Genomic DNA, 23,142 nt, shown 5'->3' with positions numbered 1-23,142 from the left:
GAAAATTTGGGCAATATGCTGAAAGAAAACTAAATTGCAATGTGTTTTAAAATGGTTAAACTTATATTATCATTACTGTAACGACTTCCCCCAAAATAATAACTAATATAGAAGGCTAATAACACGGCAAATGATTGTTTGTAATTGGCGTGAGATGTAATGTATTATTAGGGTGATAGACTGATTGGCCGGTAGTTCTCAGCGGTACTATTGTCTTGCAAATTTTTTTTTTTTTTAGCGGTTTTAAGAGCATCAGGGCACGTCCCAAAAGTGAAAACCAGATTGAAAATGTAACAGAGTATCGAGGCAATGACGCGAGGGCCCGGTGATCTCTTAAGACGGCCCTGCTGGTTACATGATCCTGGTTGGGTGTTTTTATTTATTCAGGCGCGTATAGAGAGGGATTTTCGAAGGGAGGGGCGAACCTGTAGGCAAATTATCAGAGCCGTAGATTCGGCATTGGAAACTATCTAAGCTTAGCGCCACCATGGTTGGCGTGAAGCGCACCCAAAAATTTTGGCCGAAAATGTATCCCAGATCGCTGGAAATGGCACTTCCCAGGCATAACAAGTTGCATCTAAGCATTTTCTATTTTGAAATTACTAGCGATATCATACAAACGAGGAGCGGTCTCCCCCTTCGCCCCCATGGCTACGCGCCTGTATATTAGAGCAGGAATTATATAATCCGACGGTCATTAACATGTGTTTTCAGTACAGTGCGACTACTGTACTGTAGAGGTCTTCTTGGCCTATGCGCTATATGTCACGTCAGGTTTTTTTCAGCGACTATCCTACTGCCGGTCCGCGGTCGAAGGGTCGTTCAGAGTGGTCATCATGGAGATTCGAGACCACTCAGACCAGTAATATATTTGCGCACATGTAATTTTTTTTCGACACCCGAAATCCCAGTGGGGGGGGGGGCGACTGGGGGGCGACAAGCTTTCATGGGGGCTGCCCCCACGTCCCCCGTAGCTACGCCACTGCTTATGTTCCTTCAGTTGTAGAGCTCTCTGCCCTCGTGGATCCAAAATCCTAAATTTCCACGGGTCTCTTAATTTTCATGGGCCCCGCCCCTATAATAGTTTACTGATTGCAGGTTGAGACGATAACTAAAAGTCGCCCAGGAAAGAACTTGGGCACGAAAACCAAACTACCGAACGACTGATCCGGTCTCAACCCCAGTCCCCTTGCATATCGGGACTTTGACTGTGTGATCATCATCGGGTGTGCATCACCATTCCCCCTCGAAAGGGAACATATATAGGCTACTACACATGATCTTAAAAGGCCGATAACTATGGTATTACCACCATGTACCACTGATCTGTTAGTGTACAGATCATCGGTTACCACTAATTTTACTGTTGCGTGTCAAGATTCCGCGCCCCCAAATCCGAAGCACACCATTGGTGACTTGTAAGACTAACGTAGGAAATAGGCGGAGCTTTATTTCACATGACCATCCATCGATGTTTTGTATGTTGTACATTGTCGTTTACAAACTTCCTGTTGTTTTCGAAGTAGACTAAAATTACGTGAGTGTTTGGTATAATAATAGAACGGCCTATTCCGTTATTTCAGAGAACTTGACATGTTGATTTAACATGAAACATAATTAGGCCTATCAATGTGCTACTCGATCCATTCCTATTTTACTGGGTAGTTAGGCTAGCAGTCTATCGTCGCAGAGTTTGGCTAAGGAAGTTGGGCCTAGTGTTAGCGGCTGCAGTGCACAAATATAGTCTGCTCATAAACTGTCGCTTGAAGCAAAATTGAAGGTCAACAGCTCACACAAAGTGTCAACCTACACTGCTACTTAACGTGGGTCTTAATGTTAGGCAATGAAGAGCACAATTTTCCAGATTGTAGGAAATTCTTGAAATAAATAAAAAAGTAAACATACACAGAATTGTGGGCCACGTCTAACTTCTAAGGGTAGGCTATGTATGTGAGGATTGGAAAACAAAACAAAATCTTTATCATGTTTCTATTAAAAAAGACAATTGGATCCACGAAACAGTTTGTTACTGCTTGATCTGTACTGGGGACGTAACAACATGTAACAGTGCCTATCTATGGAAGCATGCTTCACCTTTAATGGTGTTTTTAAGGTTCCAAGAAATTGAAATGCAGCTTTTAACTGAACAAAAAAACAACTCGAGTTGTAAGATCCAATGGATGTTTTCATCGATCAGGATTAGATTATCACAAGACTGCGTTCATCCTTTGGCACATAATTGGCAGTGATGATAGTGACGATAGTACATGGCTTTTATATGGCTAGTACTGATTACTTTTAGTATAACTAGTTATTGTTGTTATTCAAGTTATTGTTGTATTCAAGTTATTGTATCAAGTTGTATCAAGTTATTGTTGTATTCAAGCTCTTATTAATAATGCATAGGCTATGTCCAATTGCTAGGATAGGAGAGTAGAATTCAACTTGAGTAATGGTGATAACAAACTTTGTTGGGACTGAGATGACAGTCTGCTCTTGCTAATTAAGGAATTTCTAATTAAGAAGCCTAAGATGCAACAGGACAAAGTCCTTGTTGTACCTTGTAAGCAAGTGACGATGAAGATTAAATGTTTGTGGTAAATGTATGCATGCTTTTTCTCAGCAAATCTGGAAGAATAAATGTATACATGTGTAGGAACCCAACAAAATAATGCCAAAAAGTCCTGCAACAGGAAAACACAAAAACAAATTCCTACTAGTAAGGGCATGACAAAACTAACAATTAATAATTAGGCTAGACAGCAAGAGTGGGCACCAAATCGATCATGCTGGCCACATTGAAATTCTAGCGTAATACAATAATTACAGATGTACCATTTCCAGTGAATGTTAAAGTCTTTGCGTGCATGTCAATAAATACTGTTTTGGTACATCTGTAGTGCACGACAGCTTGCACCAAGCGTAACACTCCTCTCTCCCTCCCCCTCCCCACAGGGGGTAGTCAGACACACATGCTTGTATTCCAACATAGAAAAGGTAAGGTTGCCATCCTTATATAGTTATTCTGTGTCTGTACTCGATAGACAGCAACTAACCCTGCTATTGATGTGCAGCTTGTTATGTAACGTTGCAAATAGGCCGATGCCCCTTTTAGAAATCAAGACGTGACTGGGCTGAGAACTTTGCTCAATATGTAAATCATATTATGGCATTTACATTGGTTTTGTGTATGTAGTGATATGACATAATGCCTATGAACTGCAAGAAACACATTCCTTGTTTTCATCTTCTCAGTAAAGGCACTCTTTAATTTATTTTCAAGTTCAGAGCGAGGGAGTCTGCTCAGTCGTCTGCTGATCATGGAAGGAATCCGTGGTTACTGCTCGAAAAGGGCGTGGAAGAAAAGGTTTCCAATCAGTATTTGGTTGCCACAATACTGCTGCAGTTACATTCCCCGTGATGTCATCGCTGGATTAACAGTGGCCTTAACCGTTATCCCACAGAGTTTAGCATATGCATCCATAGCAAAACTTCATATACAGGTAAGATTGTGTGAGATTACAAAGAGTATCAGTATATCTTAACTCAGCTGGTTGCATTCACAACACATAGTATCCCAACCATGGCCAGTGGTGGCACCAGAATTCAGAGTTGGGGGGGGGGGGGGCAGGTAGAGGGCAAGCAAACAGTTTGGTGGGCAAACATTTGGAATGGCAATAAAGGACCTGTATAAAGTGTACATGTCAGGCAAATTTAGGGGACAGTGGGGTACATCCTCTCCTGTGCAGTGGCATGAACAGAATTTCAAAAGGGAGTGCCACATTCTAAATACCCAGACTGCTTTAGGTAGGGGCATGAACCTTTATCCATGGATCAAGGAGTTTATGAAGGAGAGAATGTAGCCCTGGGATGTTGAAGCACCATATTGGGGGAGGGAAGGGGTTCAAAACTTCAAATGTGCATACTAAGGCATACTTAGACCTTATATTGGGTGAACCATTTGGTCTAAATGCAGGGTTATGTGAATAAATGTTCTTGAGTTTCTTTGAGGTTGAAAAGGAAAGTGCAGTACACCCACCCCCCCCTCCTTCATTCCCTGGACCCATGCATGAGGGCATCCTGGGCTCAGAGGAGCTGTTTTTTGTACCCCCATTGAATAATTTTTCTTCCAAACTGTTGAAAGAATGTGTGTGTAGCACAGCCCGACAAATAAAATTGGAACAGTTATCAAACATTCTTGCTTTAAATGTTTGCTTGCTTTCTTTGAGTTGAAATATCATTCGTGTGTTAGTGGCTTATGACTGTATGGATTTACAAACTCAGTATTGTGCATTTCGTTATGAGGATGTTTAACATATACTTTACTTTTATACTCTACTTGTATTAAGTAGGCTATTATGTACAAACAATACATCCGGGATATTAATACAATAACTGATTAACAAAAGAAAATTGTAGAAAGTAATATTAATAATATTTTGTATGACTTAAAGTGCATGTGCTCCAGTTTTGTTTAACCAGAAGTGATTGTGGAGGAGGGGAGGGGGAGGGGGGCTGGAGTGGTGGAGGGATCAATTTCAGGGTTGGTTCCGCCACTGGTCCCGTTATGCAAATACTTGAGTACAATATACAGTAACAGTAATTTGTTTCATTAGAGCCTGGATAAATGTTTCATACTTCAATAAAAGTCGCTTATTTGCCAAAGTATATCAGTATATATTTCAGTGGCCTACAGCACTTTCATTACATAGGTACAAAAACGTAGTCTATTTTAGATGGCTGCAGTGATTGTTGCTGCAATACTGTGTCAATGGCATGTCAGCTATATACTACGAATCTTCTAGCTTTATTCCTCAGCCATTGTTAAACACAAATGGAAACATAGATTCCAAAGTGAGCCGTAATATTCTTAAATTGTATGCATTGTGTATTTATGTATTTCATGGTAAACGTATGCTACAATTGACAGGTATTTTTCAAAATAACTAATTTTTTGTTTTGTTTTTTCATGTACAGTATGGTTTATACTCTGCGTTCATGGGTTGCTTTGTTTACTGTCTCTTCGGAACATCAAAGGACATAACGGTGGGACCGACAGCAATCTTATCTCTCCTGGTAGCGACATACGGATATCCCGATAAGCACGACCCAACTATAAATGATGCTCAACTTGCCATTATCCTTGCTTTCTTGTGTGGCATTATCCAATTTATAATGGGAGTTTTTCATTTAGGTAAAGTATATGCTGTTGTCGTATTGTCATGGAAGCATGTTACTTAGAGCAGTTGTTTGCATGCCATACAAGTTTGATGTAAACCAAAGCCCCGCAATATAACATTGAAAATTTGAGTGCAATTGATCAAAACCCAAACACCCCTAGGCTTTATTTTCGTTTTGTTTTTCCCTTCCTTTTAACCCCATAATACTGATCACTTGCAATTATCATGAAAGATTAAATCTCCAACAGTTTTTTTTTTAGTTTAGCCAATTCTATCTTGATAGGATAGGTTAAAAGTCATCTTTGGTGTTTCTCCATTGTCAGTGTATGCCATGACAGAGAGAGAGAGAGTTTTCCGGGCATATTGATTTAGTTTATAATTATTTCCCGACATAGACACTATATCAACTTGTAGTCCATATGTGAACATTTCATTTCTTGTAAGAACTTATAATTAGTATGTAATAGTTGAATTGAACATAAATGAGAAAGGTCATTAAATACTACTGCCACCAAAGAATGCTAGAGTGTAAATGAAAAACTTTTAGCATCCTTAAAGGGTGTGAAGTCTCACGCAAAAAGAAACGTCTAATGCCAGTAATCTGACCTAGTTTCGAATGAGGTGTCACAGAAGTGTTAGACACCACCATCGATCCCAGAAAATACACACACACCATTTGCTACCGTCGGTAATTAGACACTTGTTTACAGTCAGTACATACAGCTGCAGTCAATACCCACAGCACAGTGTACAAACGATACAGCGATGGACATCTCAGGTCCAGCTAAATATAACAAGGTATCACGTTTCGTTACTGTCTGCATTTTGTAGCGACACAAACAAAATGTCACTTGCAAGCAACAGAAAGTAAACTTTTTTAGATGGCCGCACTTGGTTTGGGGCGAGTCTTCAATGCCTTTAAAAACCTGGTGGTAATACTAATGACGATATATCCATGTGACTTGACCACCTGATCTTTTATTCCTCCGTGGACAGGTTCTCTGATCGGGTTTATCTCAGCGCCAGTCATATCTGGTTTTACGTCCGCATCGGCACTTTCAATCGCGATGGGACAGGTCAAGCACTTGCTGGGTATTTCTTTCAGTTCCGAAACATTTCTTGAAACTGCAGAGGGTATTATCAAAAACATCAGACATACAAAGTAAGATTTTTTTTTCGTTGGCTTTTTAATTTTGTACAGGTTGTACTTTAAAATTCATACTTTGAATACCAGTTAAGTTACACAGAGTATGTTTTTGCAGACTCAGGACTTTTAAGTTAGATCTTTGTTATGTTCAACTTTTTTCATTAAAGCTGGCCATTCCTGACCATTGGAATAATTCTACTATGTTTTGGCCATCAGCATTACAGGGTCATATATATATTAAAAATATAATATAAATGCTCTAATAAGGTAAAAAAGTAATTCTTCTATTTTATCTTTCCAGTGGTTGGGATGTTCTGCTTGGTCTTTCATCAATGGTAGTTTTATTAATATTGCAGGTAATTTAAATCCAACTCACACATTTTTTTATCTGTATGATTTCTTTTGAGTTTTGCATAAATGGTTTTAAAGGTCATCAGTATAGCATCTAATTTGAGCTAAAAAATGCTAAAAGCCCTTTTAAAGTAATTTCAGAGAGCTTCTGATCTCAAAAAAAAATCATTCCCTACAAGTCACTGAGAAGTATCAAATCTAGAGTATTTTTTTATTATTGGAACATGGTTGACTATTATTTGACAGTTTTCTTTATATTTTTTTTTGGGGGGGGGGGGTTAGGGGGGGTGGTGATGGACTGGAAGAAAGGTGGGCAGTGCTGATGGCTTTAAAAAATGGATATATTTATGCTCTTTCCAAAAAGTTGAGTTAAGGAAAATGGAAACTTATCAATCATGTTGTGAAATATTCTTTTCATGTTAATTGTGAGCACACCATTTTGTTTTCTTATGTTTAACTATTCTCTTGGATTTTTTGGGGGTTTGTTTTATTTTTTGTTTGTTTTTAGAAAGTACAAATGGATTCTGTTGTATGGATGTCAAGTGAGGAGCAAGAAACGCCAGGCCGCCTCAAAATACTCAGAAGGTTCCTTTGGTTTATTGGGACAGGTAAATATAAATTTGATCGTTTCTTTGACTGAACTGAACTTGAACTGACTCTGCTCGACTGAAGACCTACTTATCGATGGCCCTCAGGACGGATAGTGGGGTGATGATGCTTGACTGAAGGGACCTACTTTCCGATGGCCCTCAGGACGGATAATGGACTGATGATTACACACTGATGGACTGATTCTCTTGTTTATGACTGGTTCTCGTGTAAGTCACATGAGAAATTATTTTTCCGTGATTGGTTACATTTGTTGACACTGGGGCAATTGAAGTTGTGAACTGCTACTGTAGGCACTTGCACAACCATTACCGACTGCGAATCGAGAAAGATGAGTTTCCCTGACTGAAACGGACTATAAAGACCCATCCTACAAGGTGACTAACCAGAGTGACAGTTTTAGATGGACCAGTTCATAAATTTAATGAGAATATACATACATGATGCTATGGCAGAATCTACTGCCTGCCAAGATCTTCAATGGTATTTCTCTTTTTATTGAATATTCTAATATTTTGAGAATCCTAACTAAATATCCAAACAGCTATTCTTCATACAGTAGCTTTCTCTACCGGTATGTGATACCTTTTAATTCTCCATGTGGAGGGGGGGGGTGTGGTTGGAAGCATTCTCCACCAGGTCTTCCCATCCACCCCCCCCCCCCCTCTTTCCCATCTGGAAGTTGATCCTGAATAGGTTTGTACAATAATGAAAGGGTTGACTAAGATTGAGTTGGTTTGTATCTTTCTTGCTTTCAAGGGCATGAATCTCATGAAAACTGGCAAGCAGTTGTTCAGTGATATTTGCCACCATTAACTGAAGCGAACATGTGAACTGTAATGCCTGTGCTGTGTCTCTCTTTGTTATCTATTTTATCGCCTGGTGTCATACAAGTTGTGTAAATGGCAAGGTTCCAACCATCAGCCTGTCCAGCATCCATAGGATGCACTTTACTAATGGGGCCAAATGATCAGTAGAAATGAAAAAAAAAGCACATACACCTACCTTTTAGCTAGTGATGCAGTCTCCATGTTGTCTTTTTGTATGAGACACTTTGTTTAAAACGTGCATCGAGAAACTTGTGTTGAAGAAAGTATTAAGAACCAATGGGGCAGTTCAGAAGACTTTCATGGGAATTGGAAGCAGGAAAAAGAAAAGCTGCGAACAATGCCACATGCTCAATCAAAGAAAATTTGAAACACCGAAAGCAAAAGAAATGAACCTCTCATGCAGTACAAGAACTTCAAAATAACAAAGATGTTGGGGATAACGGAGGTAACTGAGGGTAAGCTGGATTACCTGATGTGTTAGAATAAGTGAGGCTTTTAACACTATACTGCAATGTGTTTATTTTCTTTCAGCTAGGAACGCTATTGTGGTTGGCTGCGCATCTCTTATAGCCTGGTCATTAGATAGTGCCGGGTGTAGTGGGAAGATAACAACTACTGGGGCTCTCCACAAAGTGAGCCTTGCTCCACAGTTTCCAGACTTTCATGATTATACCTTTCTTGACGTCATAACGGTAAGTCTAATTTGTGTACTTACGCTGCTGTTCCTTTTGACTCCTCCCCTCCTCCCCTCCTTCCCTCCTCCCCTCCTCCCCTCCTCCCCTCTCTCATGAGCTTTACAGTTTTATTATCAGTCTATTATAAATTCTTAAGAACTTTTCATTTCAGATGAGGGAGACCCACTCCCCCCCTTCCTTCCTCATTACATTAACAGTCTGTTATAAATTGTTAAGAATTTTTCATTTCAGATAAAGGGGGATGAACCTTATTTGGCATCCATCCCAAGTAAACGCAGTGGTTAGGGTCAAACAAAGAATTTGTCTAGTGAGAATATGTGGGAAGAGTGGGGGTTGGGGGGGTCTCCCACAATTTAAGGGCAGTGTTCTTCTTATAAATTTGAGTTATTTGTGCCAGTCTTTTCTGCAATCCTTGATCCTGTTCTTCTGTCTGCAAGTCTTCATTAGAATTTGAATCTACTAATGGTATATTTATTTTTGTGGATTTGTTTCATTTTGCGTAGTTTTCTTTTATTTTAACATTCAAAACGACCTTTTGGTTCTGTAAAATAACAGGAGACAGGTTTTTCTTTAACAGGAGCTGAATGTTGGTTTGCTTGTTGTTCCATTGATCGCATACCTGGAGACGATTGCAATCGGAAAAGCGTTCGGTAAGTTGTCATCAGTGGTATTTGTACAGCGACCATTAAGGTACTGTAGTCTACTCCATGTTATTATTGCCATGGTTTACATAGACTTGTCCTTTACTCTGTAATAATTCTTGAAGTAGTGTTTGCCATGTTTTACCAACCTATCCCTCACTGGATACTGGACTTGATGGTTTTTCATAGCACCTCATTGTCCCCATATCAAGACCATGTAGCTTCTTAGCTATGGCCAGTGAATTCAAGCTTCTTCATTCAAGCAAGATGAGGTTGTATTCTGTTTGTATTTTTCTTTTTTCTTGAGATATGCAAGGTATAAAATGGTTTACAATTATTTTGTGAGTTACATCACTTTTTATTCTCACCATATGTTTTTCCATCGATGTTATTCAACTTGCAAGTATCAATACACAATCTTATTTGGTAGCATTGCTAAAAGTCTTTCTTCTTGTTACATCTTTGTCACCTTCCCCCCTCCATTTTCCTTTTTTTGCACTTGACGTTGATTACACAACCATACTGTGGCAGCTCCCTTCTGGAATGCACCTCGGGGGAGGAAGTGAAGAGAGTTTTAGGGAAGAGTCTGGGCAACAAGTTGTTGTGTTCCACTGTTTGATTACAAATTTACTACTCTTCTCATTGAGAAAAAAAGGGGGAGGGAGAGATTGTCAACGGGAGGGGTTAACGAATGTCAGTTACTGTTCATTACTGGGAGCCTTCTCCACTGAATTGCATATAGAATACTAAATGTAGTTTTTGCTGCATTTGCGGGGATCATCAAAACTTCATGGGTTTGAACCCATTATGGTCAGCATGCTATTAATAGTGGTTTCGGAGTGTTAATGGTTAGTTGTTCACACTGGTGATTTTCTTCTTTCAGCTCGTCAGAATAGATACAAAATTGAACCAAATCAGGAAATGATTGCTGTTGGTAAGCAACTCTTGATTATATATCAATTTTATCCTTCTGTCGATTTTTGGTTATTTATTTTATACTAAAAACCCCAATGGCAATACTGTTGGTTATAGCTTAACAGATATATTTTCTTTTTAAGGAATGAAAAAGGAAGTGAAAAATGGAAAAATTAAAAAAAGAACAATACAAAAACTCAGGGTGATGAAAATTTCTGAAATTTAGTGCATTTCTTAAGTCCTAACTAATTTTCATTGAGTGGGAAAATCTAGGAAAGTGTGTCTTTTAAACCTTGATCAGTTGTTACTTTGCATTACACTGTGAAATTATTGCGTTAAATTTTTGTTGTTGAAATTTAAACATATTTTGAACAAGTTTTTTTTGTTTTAATTTTGTTTCGTTTCCTCATTCAACGTAGAAAATTCTCTTTCAAATTTTCATGAACAGAGTTATTAAAATGTGTGTGATGGGGAAAAGTGATTTGGGGAATGAATATTTTCTTGCAGTAATTAGTTTACAGTAATTTACAGTAATTTGGGGAATAAATATTTTGCTAAGAAAAAGATAAACATTTCATCAAGGAAACATCCTTTTTGCATTTTACAGGATTGTGCAACATAGCAGGATCATTCTTCTCCTCGTACCCTGTGACTGGCAGCTTTTCGCGGTAAGTACGCTTCAGTAGCATAACAACAAGTTCAGTTGGGAGGAAGGGGGGGGGGGGCATTGTATGGACAGTTAACTAGATCATGATGTAACAGCAAACTTAAAGTTATCAATTGGTGGCTGGGTGGGAGTGGGGCAGGCAGGGAAGAGGGGAAGTTGAGATATGTCATGTGTAGTTACTACGAGTATGCGTCGACGTATCATTATTTATTACTTTAGCAACCACTTCATGATTCCTTGCCGAAGGCAGAGGGAATCTATGCGATGGTGATGGCATGTGTGTGTGTATGTCACATATGCTCATAATCGCTCTAACTTCAGAGGGATAACTGGGGTACATTCATATTTGGTATGTAGGTGCCCCTTAGAACTGGTTTGGGGTTGTTATTGGTATTGGTCGAAGGTCATTTGAGGTCAGCAGTTGTCAAAGTCGGAAACATTGTTCACACTACATCTAAAGAAGTGGAAGTTGTAGCAAGTTCAAACTTAGTAGGTCCCTTGCCATTGATGAGTAGACAATCTATCGTGCTTTTAGTGAAGTTCAAATGTGATTTGAGGTCAGCAGAGGGCAAAAGTGTGAAAATCTTGTAAACATGATATCTCAAGGAAGGTTGCAGGATGAAGTTTTTATATTTGGCATGTGCATTTCCTGTTCTTAGTTCAGCGAACCCCATTGTTTGTGGTAGAGGTCAATAGTCATTTGGGGTCAGTAGAGGGTAACATGTGAATATATCAAAGTGCTATATCTCCAGAACCAGAACATTAAAATAGTTCATATATGCATGGTATGACAACCTTTTCAATTGGAAACTTTGTACCTCAGTTTATGTAGGTCAGAGCTCATTTAAGGTCTACAGGTGTCAAAACACCAGTTGTGCACACTATGTTAATTAGATATTTCCAGATAGAAAAGTGCAGTAGCTGGTATATATAGCTATGGCTTCTCTATAGTGAGTACAAGAACCCAACTGTTGGTGGTGGGTTCAGGTCATTTGGGTTCAGCAGAGGTTACACTCTGGAAATTTTATGACATCATAAGTTCATAGACAGTTTCATCAGATGTCATATTGGCAATGCATACTGTATGACGTTTCTATAACGAGTACAAGTGTCCAGTAGTTCTTTGTGAAGGTCAGAGGTCATTTGAGTTCAGCAAGTGGGGAAAGTGTAAAACCTTAAATGCACTAAAGCTGAATAATTTTGTCTTCAAAGAGAGGCTTCTTATTGCTTCAAGTCAATGGTTGTTTAAGGCTGGCAGAATTCAGTCCCCAAAAACCTTTCTTCTTAGTTAAGGGTGTGGTCAGTAGTAAGCCTTTGGGCTCAGCATGACATTTTGTGCAAGGACATGTTATACAGAAAAGCACATAATTGGTCAGACCTTAATCGATATTGTTGGTATGAAATTGAGAATTATCTGTATTATGTAGAACCTAATTAGTAATTCCTGAAAGTTTACGCCATGTCAGGATAATATTTCCTTGTTCTCACTATCTTGGTATATATATCCATGGTCTCACCATAATTAATTGTACATGTTAAAGATGCTGTTTAAATGTCACTTGTATCAAAGTTTTGTCAGAAATTAATGTGCAATATCTTAAACAGTCCTGAATTCTCAATATTAATCCCCTTATTTTGACACAGAACCCTTTACTTGAAGTCTTTTATATCTAGTAACCTCAGGACAATAAATCCAGTCTTATACAGTCCTAAAGTGGGTCTTATTTTCACAGATTTAATTTAATAAATTTGTTCTTTTTCTTCTGTTTTCAGAACTGCTATTAATTCACAATCGGGGGTGAAAACGCCACTTGGTGGGGTCATCACAGGGGCATTAGTTGTCACTGCGATTCTTTGCCTTACTCCGGCCGTCCAGTACATTCCAAAGGCTGCTCTTGCAGCCATGATTATAGTCGCTGTGCTTAAAATGTTCAACTGCAAGATATTTCTTACCCTGTGGAGGGTAAATAGTAAGTCTTTAACAGCTTCTGCCATTTTGTAGTTAGCGTTTATGGTACGGAACCATTTCCATGGACCATATGACAGATGATTTACTTGAAATGTCTTTTCTTATTATAAATTACTTCTTTAGAAAATTTGACCAGTATTAGAATAAATTTGTGATTAACTGGGAAAGAGAAAAGAAATCATACTTTTGTCATTTTTAGTGTCTTGAACTACACATTATCATCATTTATATCATTTAATTAGTTTTATAGATGTATTTTGTCTTAGTTTGTTCATTCATTTTGTTCATTGGTTGGTTGGGTTGCTCATATCTGTTTGGTAATCCTTTGTTGAAGTAAATTTAATTCATTTATTGTTTCATGAAAGGGTTTAGAACTCTTCTATTTTCTTTTTGGGACTTTCAGTGTCTGACAGGGCTATTTGATTTAAATTTTAATATTAATATAAGTAGTAAAAACGTAAAGAGATCGAAGTTAGCCTACCCTCTCCTATAAATCTCTCCCGTTTGATGCAGGATGGACTTGCTATGAGAAGTTTTCCTGAAGAAAAGAAAAGATTTGTCATTATTTTTCAAAATGAGAAATGCATCATTTGACCTGTACCAGTCATCCTATCCTCTGCCTTTGATGTCACAAACGACTTGCCATAATTAGGAGTGTTAGCTCAGTGGTTAAAGCCGGTACCTTTCAATCATAAGGTCCCGAGTTCGAGTCACTCCAAGATTAATGTATGTCATCCAGTTACAGAGTTGTTGACAATGATAATTCATAATCATGGACGTTAAATATGAATCTAAGAGATTGACTTCGGTCAGCTTGCGGCTTTGGTAAGCCAATGATGGCTTCTTCACGAGTTCCTGCTTGCAGGAGGATCTAAAATACATACATAAATGAACTGCAACAAAATGGATTAAGCAGTTGAGCCATGAAGCTACTCAAAATTATCACAGTTCCCCCATAGCATGGCTGGATTGTAACAACAACAATTACTTGTTAATGCAATGGTTAAAGCCTACCTTATACTGACCTATGCAATGTGAAACATGCTATCATTATATTTAGGCATCTCATGATTTGGCAGTTATTCTTTAATTTTTAATTTTTTAATTTTCTTTTCATTATCACTAGAAATAGATCTCGTCCCATTGTGTGTGACTTTTATATGTTCCCTATTGTTGGGAGTTCAGTATGGCACCATTATTGGCATATGTATAGACCTAGTCATCTTACAGTACCCTGTAGCAAGGCCATCCTTAAAGTCACTGAATTCAACCATCGTCCCAGATGAGGAAAGTCCCTTCCTTCCGAAAGAGAGGAGTAGCCCCTTGATACAGGTAAAGTACAGTCGAAATTGGACCTTATGGTGGTTTCCTGGTTATCCTTCTAACATGCAGTCATACAAACCTGGAATGGTATCTGTGATTCGGGTCATTCATAGTTCTATATCTTGCAGTTTGCAGTCCATGGTTGCATGACACAATGCTTATCATTGTATCACTGTACATTGCACTTCTCCATAAATTTCTCAGAGGTTTTGTATAACTATAAGGTTGGAACCTCAAAATAGCGCTTCTTTGGTGAGGTTTAAATTCCGTCTCTCCCACCCCCGCCCCTTCTTGCCCAGGAATAGCTTTCCTTTTGATTAACAAAAACAGAGAACCAATGAACAGTGGGAACATCTTGGGGGGGGGGGGGGATCATGGCACTGCTGTCCTCTCTACTAGAAGTTGGCATCAAATATCACAATCCTAGCTGCTTGTTTAAACAGTTAGTATGTAAACAAAACCTATTTGCCAAAACCAAGTTCCTTCTGTGATGTTCCTTGAATTAACACAAAATTAATGTATACTGCCAGAAAAATGCTCATCTGTTTTATTAATTTTTTTGTTTAACGGGCAAACAGCAAAGTCTGCTAGCATGTAGTTGATATATAGCCTGATTTTCAAGGCATGGAAACTGAAATAGGATGGAAGAAAATTTATGTTATCATGAATAAGCTGGTTGCCTTGCATAATCACAGGAGATACTTCTCACCGAATCCACTAAATTTTATATTTGATTTACTTTGATGAATATTTTGGTTTCGTCCAACGAGGCACACCACACCAGTAGCTAGCTGCAGCATTTAACTACAGTATTGCCTTTTGTTTCAATCCTTACATGCAAAGTAGGCTAGGCTAGCTTACTTTGCTATGACAGTGTGGTAGGTCAAGGCTAGCTGTCGATTTTGGAATAAAAAGCAACATACTTTCTCAAGGTTTTAATATTGCTATGTTCTGACATAAATGCAACAAAGTGGCTAAATAATTTGTTCAGACTCATTAGATGTGAAGAAAAATGATACTGGAAACTTGAGCATACTTTTGCTTGTAGAAGATGCTTATCACAATATCACACATGAATCTGCAGCGTACCCCTTCTTATTTATCTGTCTAAAGACAGCTTATCAATTCCCTCATGTTGCGACATTTTCTACTTGTGACAGGTTGATAGCAGTTCTGCTTGTATTGTACAAGTTGACCGATCTGTGAGATACCCCGCCGCGGATTACCTGGTGGACAGGTTGAACGAAATCAGGGAGACTGACAGCTTTAGACAACATGTCATCTTTGATTTCAAACATGTCATTGAAATTGATTACACTTTTATTGAGGTAAATTAATCAACTCATTTTGATTTAAAAAGTTTCAAATTTTGTGAATTGTTTTGAGAGAAATTTTGTATACACTGAGGACTTTTTCCCTAACAAGAGAAATTTCAAGAGATTTTCCACACAACTGGTAACATTTCCAAATGTTATCAACACATGTTAGCAGTCATGTACCATGTTTATTCTTTTACCCATACAACGTTGTACTATAGTTGTACGCTACTAGTAAACATCATACAGTTGTATGACATAAGGAAGGTTCATTGATGAAAAGTACAAAGCATTCTTTCTTTTGTTACATGTATAGATACATATATGGTTATATATATGGTTATATGTATCATAAGATATAATTTGATTTAAGAATGTTCAAACTTTGTGAATTGCTGTAAGAGAAATTTCCATACATAGAATGTTTCTGTATGAAGAGTTGTTTCCATTCAAAGAGATGTTTCTATACAAAGAGAAGTTTCCATACAAAGAGATGTTTCCATACAAAGAAATTTTCATACAGAGAGAAATACAATTTCAATACAAATAGATTTCTCCTTACAAAGAGAAATTTCTATACAAAGAGAAATAGAATGTCCATGCAAAGAGATATTTTTCATTTCGCAATGAGAATTACAATTTCCATAGAAAGACAGAGTTTTCCTTACAAAGAGATTTTTCATACAAAGAGAAGAATTTCCATACAAAGAGAAATTTTTCATTTCACAATGAGAATTACAATTTCCATAGAAAGACCATTAGAGTTTTACTTACATAGAGAATTTTCATACAAAGAGAAATAGAATTTCCATACAAAGAGATATTTTTCATTTCACAATGAGAATTACGATTTCCACAGATAAACAATTTTCCATACAACGAGAAATGCCCAGACAGGAAAGTTTAACATATTAAACCTTGTAGTTTCTCCATTGTTAGCGGTACTGTCATATAGGACTTTCTATTCATGTGAATTAGTAGGCCTACACCAGGAAGATCTTTCAACGTGAAGTGGAAGTGCAATTAATGAGTTGTTAGTTACTGGTGTTTACTATTAATTTATCTACACTATCATTGGCTGAAATTGTTGTGAAAATTTGGATGTTAGATACTTCAACCTGTTTATAAATATTAATGTACCCATTGAGATACTTACAATACTGACTATTCTTTGGTGTAATTTTACTTTTCATTTTTGCTTGATTTCTTCAGAGCCTTTCAGATGCAATAGCTGACTTTTCTAAAGCTCAAGCCAAACTCCTGCTGGTGAATGTAAAGGTAAGTGTGTATATTAACAGTAAAAGACTTGTTCACGGAGCTGAAAATCTTAAAATTCAAGTTTTGATGTCCGGCCTCAAGTGATGTGAGATTGCTTAAATAGTTGACTTTTTTCCCCTTAAATATGTACTGCATACTGTTGCATGGTATTTTAACTTATAGTCAATAAAAACATCATCAGGTGAATCAAAAATATTTTATGCATGCATATATATACTATCATGTTACACTCTTAATACACCACATGTTTTTTTCAGATGGAAGAGAGAGAGGGTGAGAGGTGGGGTGGGGGGGGGGTTGGGGAGAAAGGTGACATTGATGAACTGCAAATGTTGAACAGAAAATATTAACATAGACTAAGAAAGTCTGGTAGACAGAAAAGAAACATACAGTAAGAGAAAACCCTTTCTTGAAAAGGTTTAATAAATATTGTTATACTATGATTAGGCTCCCCAGTTCCAGTAATAAAGTCTGGCAATAGAACAGGGATAAAGGAAACATTCTTTTGTACAGCTTATTGTTTACCTAACACATTATCTGTGGAAATCACAGAATAATGTTTACCATTATCTGAGGCAAATGGGTGACATCCATAGCTGGATTCAGTGTGACCTTTGTCCCTCATCATATATCCCTCCCCATCCCCTTACCAGACCCACAATGCACCCCCTGCTCTAGTGTTATTGTTTGTTTACATCTACAGCTCAATATTCACGATATGTTGCACCGTGCGCAAATCCCTGGCTTAGAGATATATCCGTCCATCGATGAAGCCGTCCAGAGTCTTTCAGCAATGGGTTAGTAAATTCCAAATAGTTTACATTTTATTGGGAGCCATATTATTTATTTTGATGATGATGACCAAGAAAAATGGGTGTCGACAGATTCCTTTACAAGGGATTTCAAAATCTTCTCTACATAAATAGGTATAAAAAAGTCAGTTGTGGAGGTTTGGTTAAAATTTTAATCACTGCCTGCAGTGCAGTCTCATTGTCATTTAATAAAGAGATTTCATTATTTATTTTAAATTGTGTAAAAGTAAGTTGGCCTGACGTTTCGATCCTAGCAGGATCTTCTTCAAAGGCTAAATGACAAGTAACAGAGGGGACAAAAACATGCTCAGAATACAGACAGGTTAGTGAGCATGGTGAACACAAAGAGATAGATGTAAGGGGATTAGTAGACAAGGGATGGAGAGAAGACAGAAAGCAACCAACAGGGGAAGAGGACAGGTAGGAGATAAACAGTGGATGGACAGAGATAGGATTAAGGGAAGGGGGTAGGGAATAAACTGGAGAAGGACAAAGACAGAAAGGTGTGGAGAAAAAAGGGTGGAAGAGAGCTATGAGAAGAGGAGTGGTTGGGGGGGGGGGAAACAAATATATTTTAATTGTCGCGTTAAATGTAGCATCAACTTTTCAAATTATTTCGCTGTTTTAATACACCAAATTTCACCTAAGAAAGTATCAAGGGCAATGACTTTTGATGCTTTTTCATCGAGGGAACACAAACTCATCCATTGTGAAAACAACATTCCAAACAGCATGTTTGGTTTGCGAGGTACCCTAGTTTAAAAGTCATGTCTGGGAGCTGGGAGTGCCACCGGGAGTGTGAAACCCTTTATTACTTTCTCTTTGTTTTTTTATATTTTGAAGGTAGAATGTTGGCATTAGGCCATGTCAAAAGGTTCAGTAATTTAGATTGGACATTTCCAAAACCCATCTGCATTTACAAAAAATAAACATTTTAAAGAAGATAGCAAAAAGCCTTTAAACTTTGAAGCTTGATGAGTTCCTCTTTAGACTTAATCAAGTCTCCAGCCTTGTTTGTGAAGGAAAATTTCATCTGTGATATCTCCAGAAAAGGAATAGGAATTTTATCTTAGCATCTCAGTTATCTCTATCAAAGAGACCAATGATGATGGCTAGGTTTGTGTCTCCTTTCACCATCTTACCTTACTGCGTGTTGTTATGTACTGTCACTCTATTACATTGCATGTCCAGCTTGCCCCAACATGAAAATACAACAGAAAGAAAAGAATTGGAATGCAAAACAAAGCAATTGTTGCAACAGCTAATTTATCTTAAGAATACATAAATCTAACCATCATATGTGACTTAGATAATAAAATAACTACTGCAGAAGAACCTCATCCACCCCCCACTATAACCCCTCTCCCTTCCCCACACTACCCCCTCTCCTTTCGCCAACCTATACAATGTATTTCTTCTTTTGGGAAAAAGAAAAGATTTGATGATTTTTTCACATGCAAAACTAAATCTGACAACAACAAAGAAAGCAAAAACTGACAACAACAAAGAAAGCAAAAACTGACAACAACAAAGAAAGCAAAAACGTATTTCCTTTTGTCCAGAATGTTGTAATCAGCAGGTTTTAACAAGTGAGGTGAAATTTATCATTGACTTTAAACTGTTATATGCTACTCGTATGCTACTTAATATTATAACTAATAAATGTTCATTGGTTATAAATAGCAGACAATAACAATTATTATTATAATAGCAGAATCATTTGATGGTAAAAATGTAATTATTCTTAAGAAAGATGTTACTCAGCAACTAAATATCAACCCATTCATTCATTTTTCATCTTTTCATAGGTGATATATAATCCAGCATTCTAAAGGTGACGAGAGCATATATACAGTTTTTGAGATGATCACCAAAATCTAAGGTAAATCCTCTGGTAGTTGTTAGATTGTTCTCCTGAGTGACTTGTTTCTTCCAGTTTGCAGCTTTGCAAGGAATTAATATCTTCATCTCTGAATATGTGATGCAAAACTAACCACTGCCATTTCACGAGCTCTTTCAATATTTCAGACTTTTGTTTGTTATCTTGAAATCATCACGTTTATAGCTGAACATTATGATCTAACATTGCTTTGAACAAAACTATGAGAACTGTGAGAGAACAATCAATATTTTGTTTTTTCATACTGTACTATTTAAGACATTTTATGATTGCAAATTGGCAACTGTTGACAGTGAATGTAAATTTCAAAATCATTCCTGATGAGCTGAAAATATATTTGAAGTATCTATAAGATATTTATATGGTATAAAGGGGCACATTGCCTGCCATTGCAGGATGTCGTAATGATGTAACACACACGCTGGGACTAAACATTATAACAGTTTTGTTACCATTGGCCGTGTTTGGTAATGGCAGGTTTGTGTCCTTGATATTTATGTATGATTTTTGATAAATAAGCAGTTTCAGAGGGTGTTTTGTGCGATAATGAATGAAAAGGACATATTATTGGTATTTTATATTTTGCTGGCTCTTCTAAAATACAATTCTGTTGATAGGAGCTAGAGGTACGGGTGGGAGGGGGGGGGGGGTAGGGTTGGGTTGGAAGTGGATAGCCATTTTACCTTCAGGTTGGCCTTCAGGAGTGAAGGCCCAATATATTGTACATCGCTTAGAGGATTACAGTTTTGTCAAATTTACAATGGAAAGCCTCTACAAAAACACCTCAAATTTTATTGGTCCCCTACGTTTTATGCATATATTAAAATAACACATAAAGTTTCAAAACAATTTTCTTATATTGTCCAATTGTATAATAAGAGATACCAAGGCCTTGTTTGATATGGTCAGTGATGTTTATGTCTCTTCCATCAATATATTTTGTTGTACTTTTGTTTTCTTCCCTTGTTTTTGTTGTTGTTGATAATTTTGCTTTTAGTTGATGCATTGTTTATTTATTTATTTTTAATGCCAGTTAAGCATTTCTCAAATAATTAAAAACTTCTTCCCCCCTTAAGAATTCAACTTTGGTAGTTTTCTGTAAGTTTATGTCATGTTTGTCATAGATCATACAAATTAATGACTATTCCAACCCATGAAATCGTGTTCTTCTTCATAATAATATTCATTTATTATTATTATAATAAAAATCATTATTGTCATTATTTTTTGGCCAATGCAGGGATGGTCTCTTGAAATTCTCACAAACTTCAGAAATTCACTTTTTTGGTAATGTGAATAACTGATTAATTAACTGAGTTAAGAAACAAAATTTACATATCAAAGAAATTAATCAAAATAATTAATCATTTAAAGTCTTGCTATGAAAGTGTATTTTAGGCAAATTTGTCAAATAATAGACTTTATTAACTTATATTTCATATTTAAGGTCCAAGTCCAAGACTGTAGCTTATCTCAATTTATTCCTGACATTTCAGACAACATTTGTAGCTACTAATCAGTTTAATTGAAGCCTAATATACTATATTGATAGCAGTTGTAATGTTCCATATTACTTTAAGAAGTGCAGTAAAAAGTGCAAGTAGTTGGTACTAATGTATTGCTGACAATAACATTGTTAGACCAAATACCTAATTACATATTAGGCTAGACCTAGTTGAAAAGAAGGATTGTTCTACTAAAGACATAGAACAATTTTTCTGAATATTAAATTATTAATTATGATACAAATTGACTAAAGTAACAATTATATATTTGACATTGCTATCTTGCCTACTGGGATGACTAGCCAAGAGAACTCTTATTTTTCTTCTTTCTTGCCAAATAAACTATTTGCATCAACACATGAAGGGGAGCCGTTGGGGGGGGGGGGGGTGTGCAACGGGTGATATACCAATTGAGAACTGGTACATTAAAGTTAGAGGTTGAAGAGAAATCTTTTGAAATGCTAGTTTTATGAAGGGCAATCAACACCTTACTATTCACATTTAGTATATAGCATGAAAAAAAACACAATTGTGTGTGTGTTGTGGTGTGAAATTGAAGTGACTTTTGTAACTATGCCAAATTGTATATTTCATTTATATCATATTTCAAATAGCATATTTATATAATGTTAAATCTTTAATCTAAACAACAAATGCTTTTTAAGGATTTATATAACATTAATTTTTTTCCAGTTTGAGTATAGCTTTAACATGTCCCCCCCCCCCCTATAATGTGTTACATAGTACTTCACATACATGTTTCCATATGAAACTATTCCTCTCCATGATTGCTCATCCTCACCTCTCCTTTTCCCTTCCCTACTTTTCCTCCATTATGGTCTTATGGCAGAAACTAAAATTCAATAAAACAGGGATTGACACTTGTTGATATATGCTATCTACCTCTGGAAGACTAGATAGGAATGTTACCCTGCTGATATTGTTACCACAATGTTTGCTTTTAAACTCCACCCCCACCCCCACACCCCCACCCCCTCTCCTAAATTTATATCTTAATTTACTACATAATGAATGTATATTTCAATTGGCCATCTGTTTTTTATTTTATTTAACTTCATAGAAGGTTGTCAAGTAAGACTTAAGTCTACCTTTGTCTATATATTTTATTTTGATCATTACAGAGAATTCTCTTCTTTATTTTGCTAACTTGTAAACTAATACACAATTCAAACAACATTATAATCAGCATTCTGTGTCTCAATTGTGTTAATTATTTTGGTTTTAAATTTCATATCTTTCATATCAAATCAGAAAAGGTAGCTGTTAAAAGTACAAGGTTTAGGGAGAGGAATTATTATTATTATCATTTTTTTCTAAGAAGCTGTACGAACTCTCTAATCCTCCACCGTGCACCCTGTGAAATAAATCACCCAGACAATCGACAGCAATTTGAGATACCTCGGTGATATCCGTACAGTGTTAATACCGATTTCATCCATTTTATAACAAATGTTGAAAGAATGTTATTGATTCTTACAAATAGCAGCTGTTACAACAATTTGACTTTCAATCACAAAGTCACAGCTGCAAATGTGTCAGTTGTGCTATATACTCTAGATTGCAATTGATTAGAGATAGTGGTTAAAAAGAAACATAGACAGGTGTTGAAAAAATATTATTGGAATTAGAAAAGCATCATTAAACAGGACAGATGTTCATAGTCAGCATTTACTTAATACTCTTATGCTCATCTGGCTGAGTCGTAAATTGTTGCTGGTATTCTGATCCTTAATACAGAAGCTAAAAAAATTTGCCAAATTTCAATACCCACTAGAACCTTGATCTCTATCAGTAGAAATTAATATACTGAAGTGGAAACAGTGCTTGATACATCATCAAGCTCCAGGCTTTATCATATTAAACATATTAACGTATGGAGTTTGTCTAGGTCACAGCCAATCCCAGCTTATTTGACATGCACAAAAATGAGTACTTTATATAAGTCCTTTACCAGGAGCTAGTATTGGGAGTACATGCTGTGGT

At 36.9% G+C, this 23,142-nt stretch overlaps 1 protein-coding gene across 4 annotated transcripts; it reads left to right on the top strand.

Annotated features, from left to right (window-relative positions):
* Positions 1 to 1,395: 1,395 nt before the first annotated feature.
* Positions 1,396 to 22,341, top strand: LOC139959723 (sodium-independent sulfate anion transporter-like). Of its 4 annotated transcripts, none has more exons than XM_071957542.1 (16): positions 1,396 to 1,537; positions 3,284 to 3,503; positions 4,978 to 5,194; positions 6,177 to 6,342; positions 6,629 to 6,683; positions 7,187 to 7,286; positions 8,649 to 8,809; positions 9,390 to 9,462; positions 10,337 to 10,387; positions 10,976 to 11,036; positions 12,809 to 13,005; positions 14,131 to 14,336; positions 15,488 to 15,655; positions 16,856 to 16,921; positions 17,625 to 17,718; positions 19,542 to 22,341. In XM_071957542.1, exons 2-16 carry the CDS (start codon positions 3,321 to 3,323, stop codon positions 19,550 to 19,552), a joined length of 1,809 nt encoding a protein of 602 aa, XP_071813643.1. In that variant the 5' UTR covers positions 1,396 to 1,537; positions 3,284 to 3,320; the 3' UTR covers positions 19,553 to 22,341. The 4 variants fall into 4 exon arrangements, with proteins under 4 accessions (XP_071813643.1, XP_071813644.1, XP_071813642.1 ...); XM_071957543.1 differs by having other exon boundaries at positions 1,419 to 1,537; positions 3,289 to 3,503; XM_071957541.1 differs by lacking the exon at positions 1,396 to 1,537 and adding an exon at positions 2,422 to 2,997 and having other exon boundaries at positions 3,289 to 3,503.
* The last annotated feature ends 801 nt before the right edge of the window (positions 22,342 to 23,142 follow it).

The sequence above is a fragment of the Apostichopus japonicus genome, chromosome 19 (assembly GCF_037975245.1).
Source record: "Apostichopus japonicus isolate 1M-3 chromosome 19, ASM3797524v1, whole genome shotgun sequence".
NCBI lineage: Eukaryota > Metazoa > Echinodermata > Holothuroidea > Aspidochirotida > Stichopodidae > Apostichopus > Apostichopus japonicus.
This window is presented reverse-complemented; position numbering and strand designations above follow the sequence as displayed.

Coding starts and splice junctions, on each gene's coding strand:
- LOC139959723 (XM_071957541.1), top strand. CDS start 2,973: ATGCTTGTATTCCAACATAGAAAAG. Junction 9,463..10,336: donor TGCAATCGGAAAAGCGTTCG/GTAAGTTGTCAT, acceptor TTCTTCTTTCAG/CTCGTCAGAATAGATACAAA. Junction 16,922..17,624: donor TCCTGCTGGTGAATGTAAAG/GTAAGTGTGTAT, acceptor TTACATCTACAG/CTCAATATTCACGATATGTT.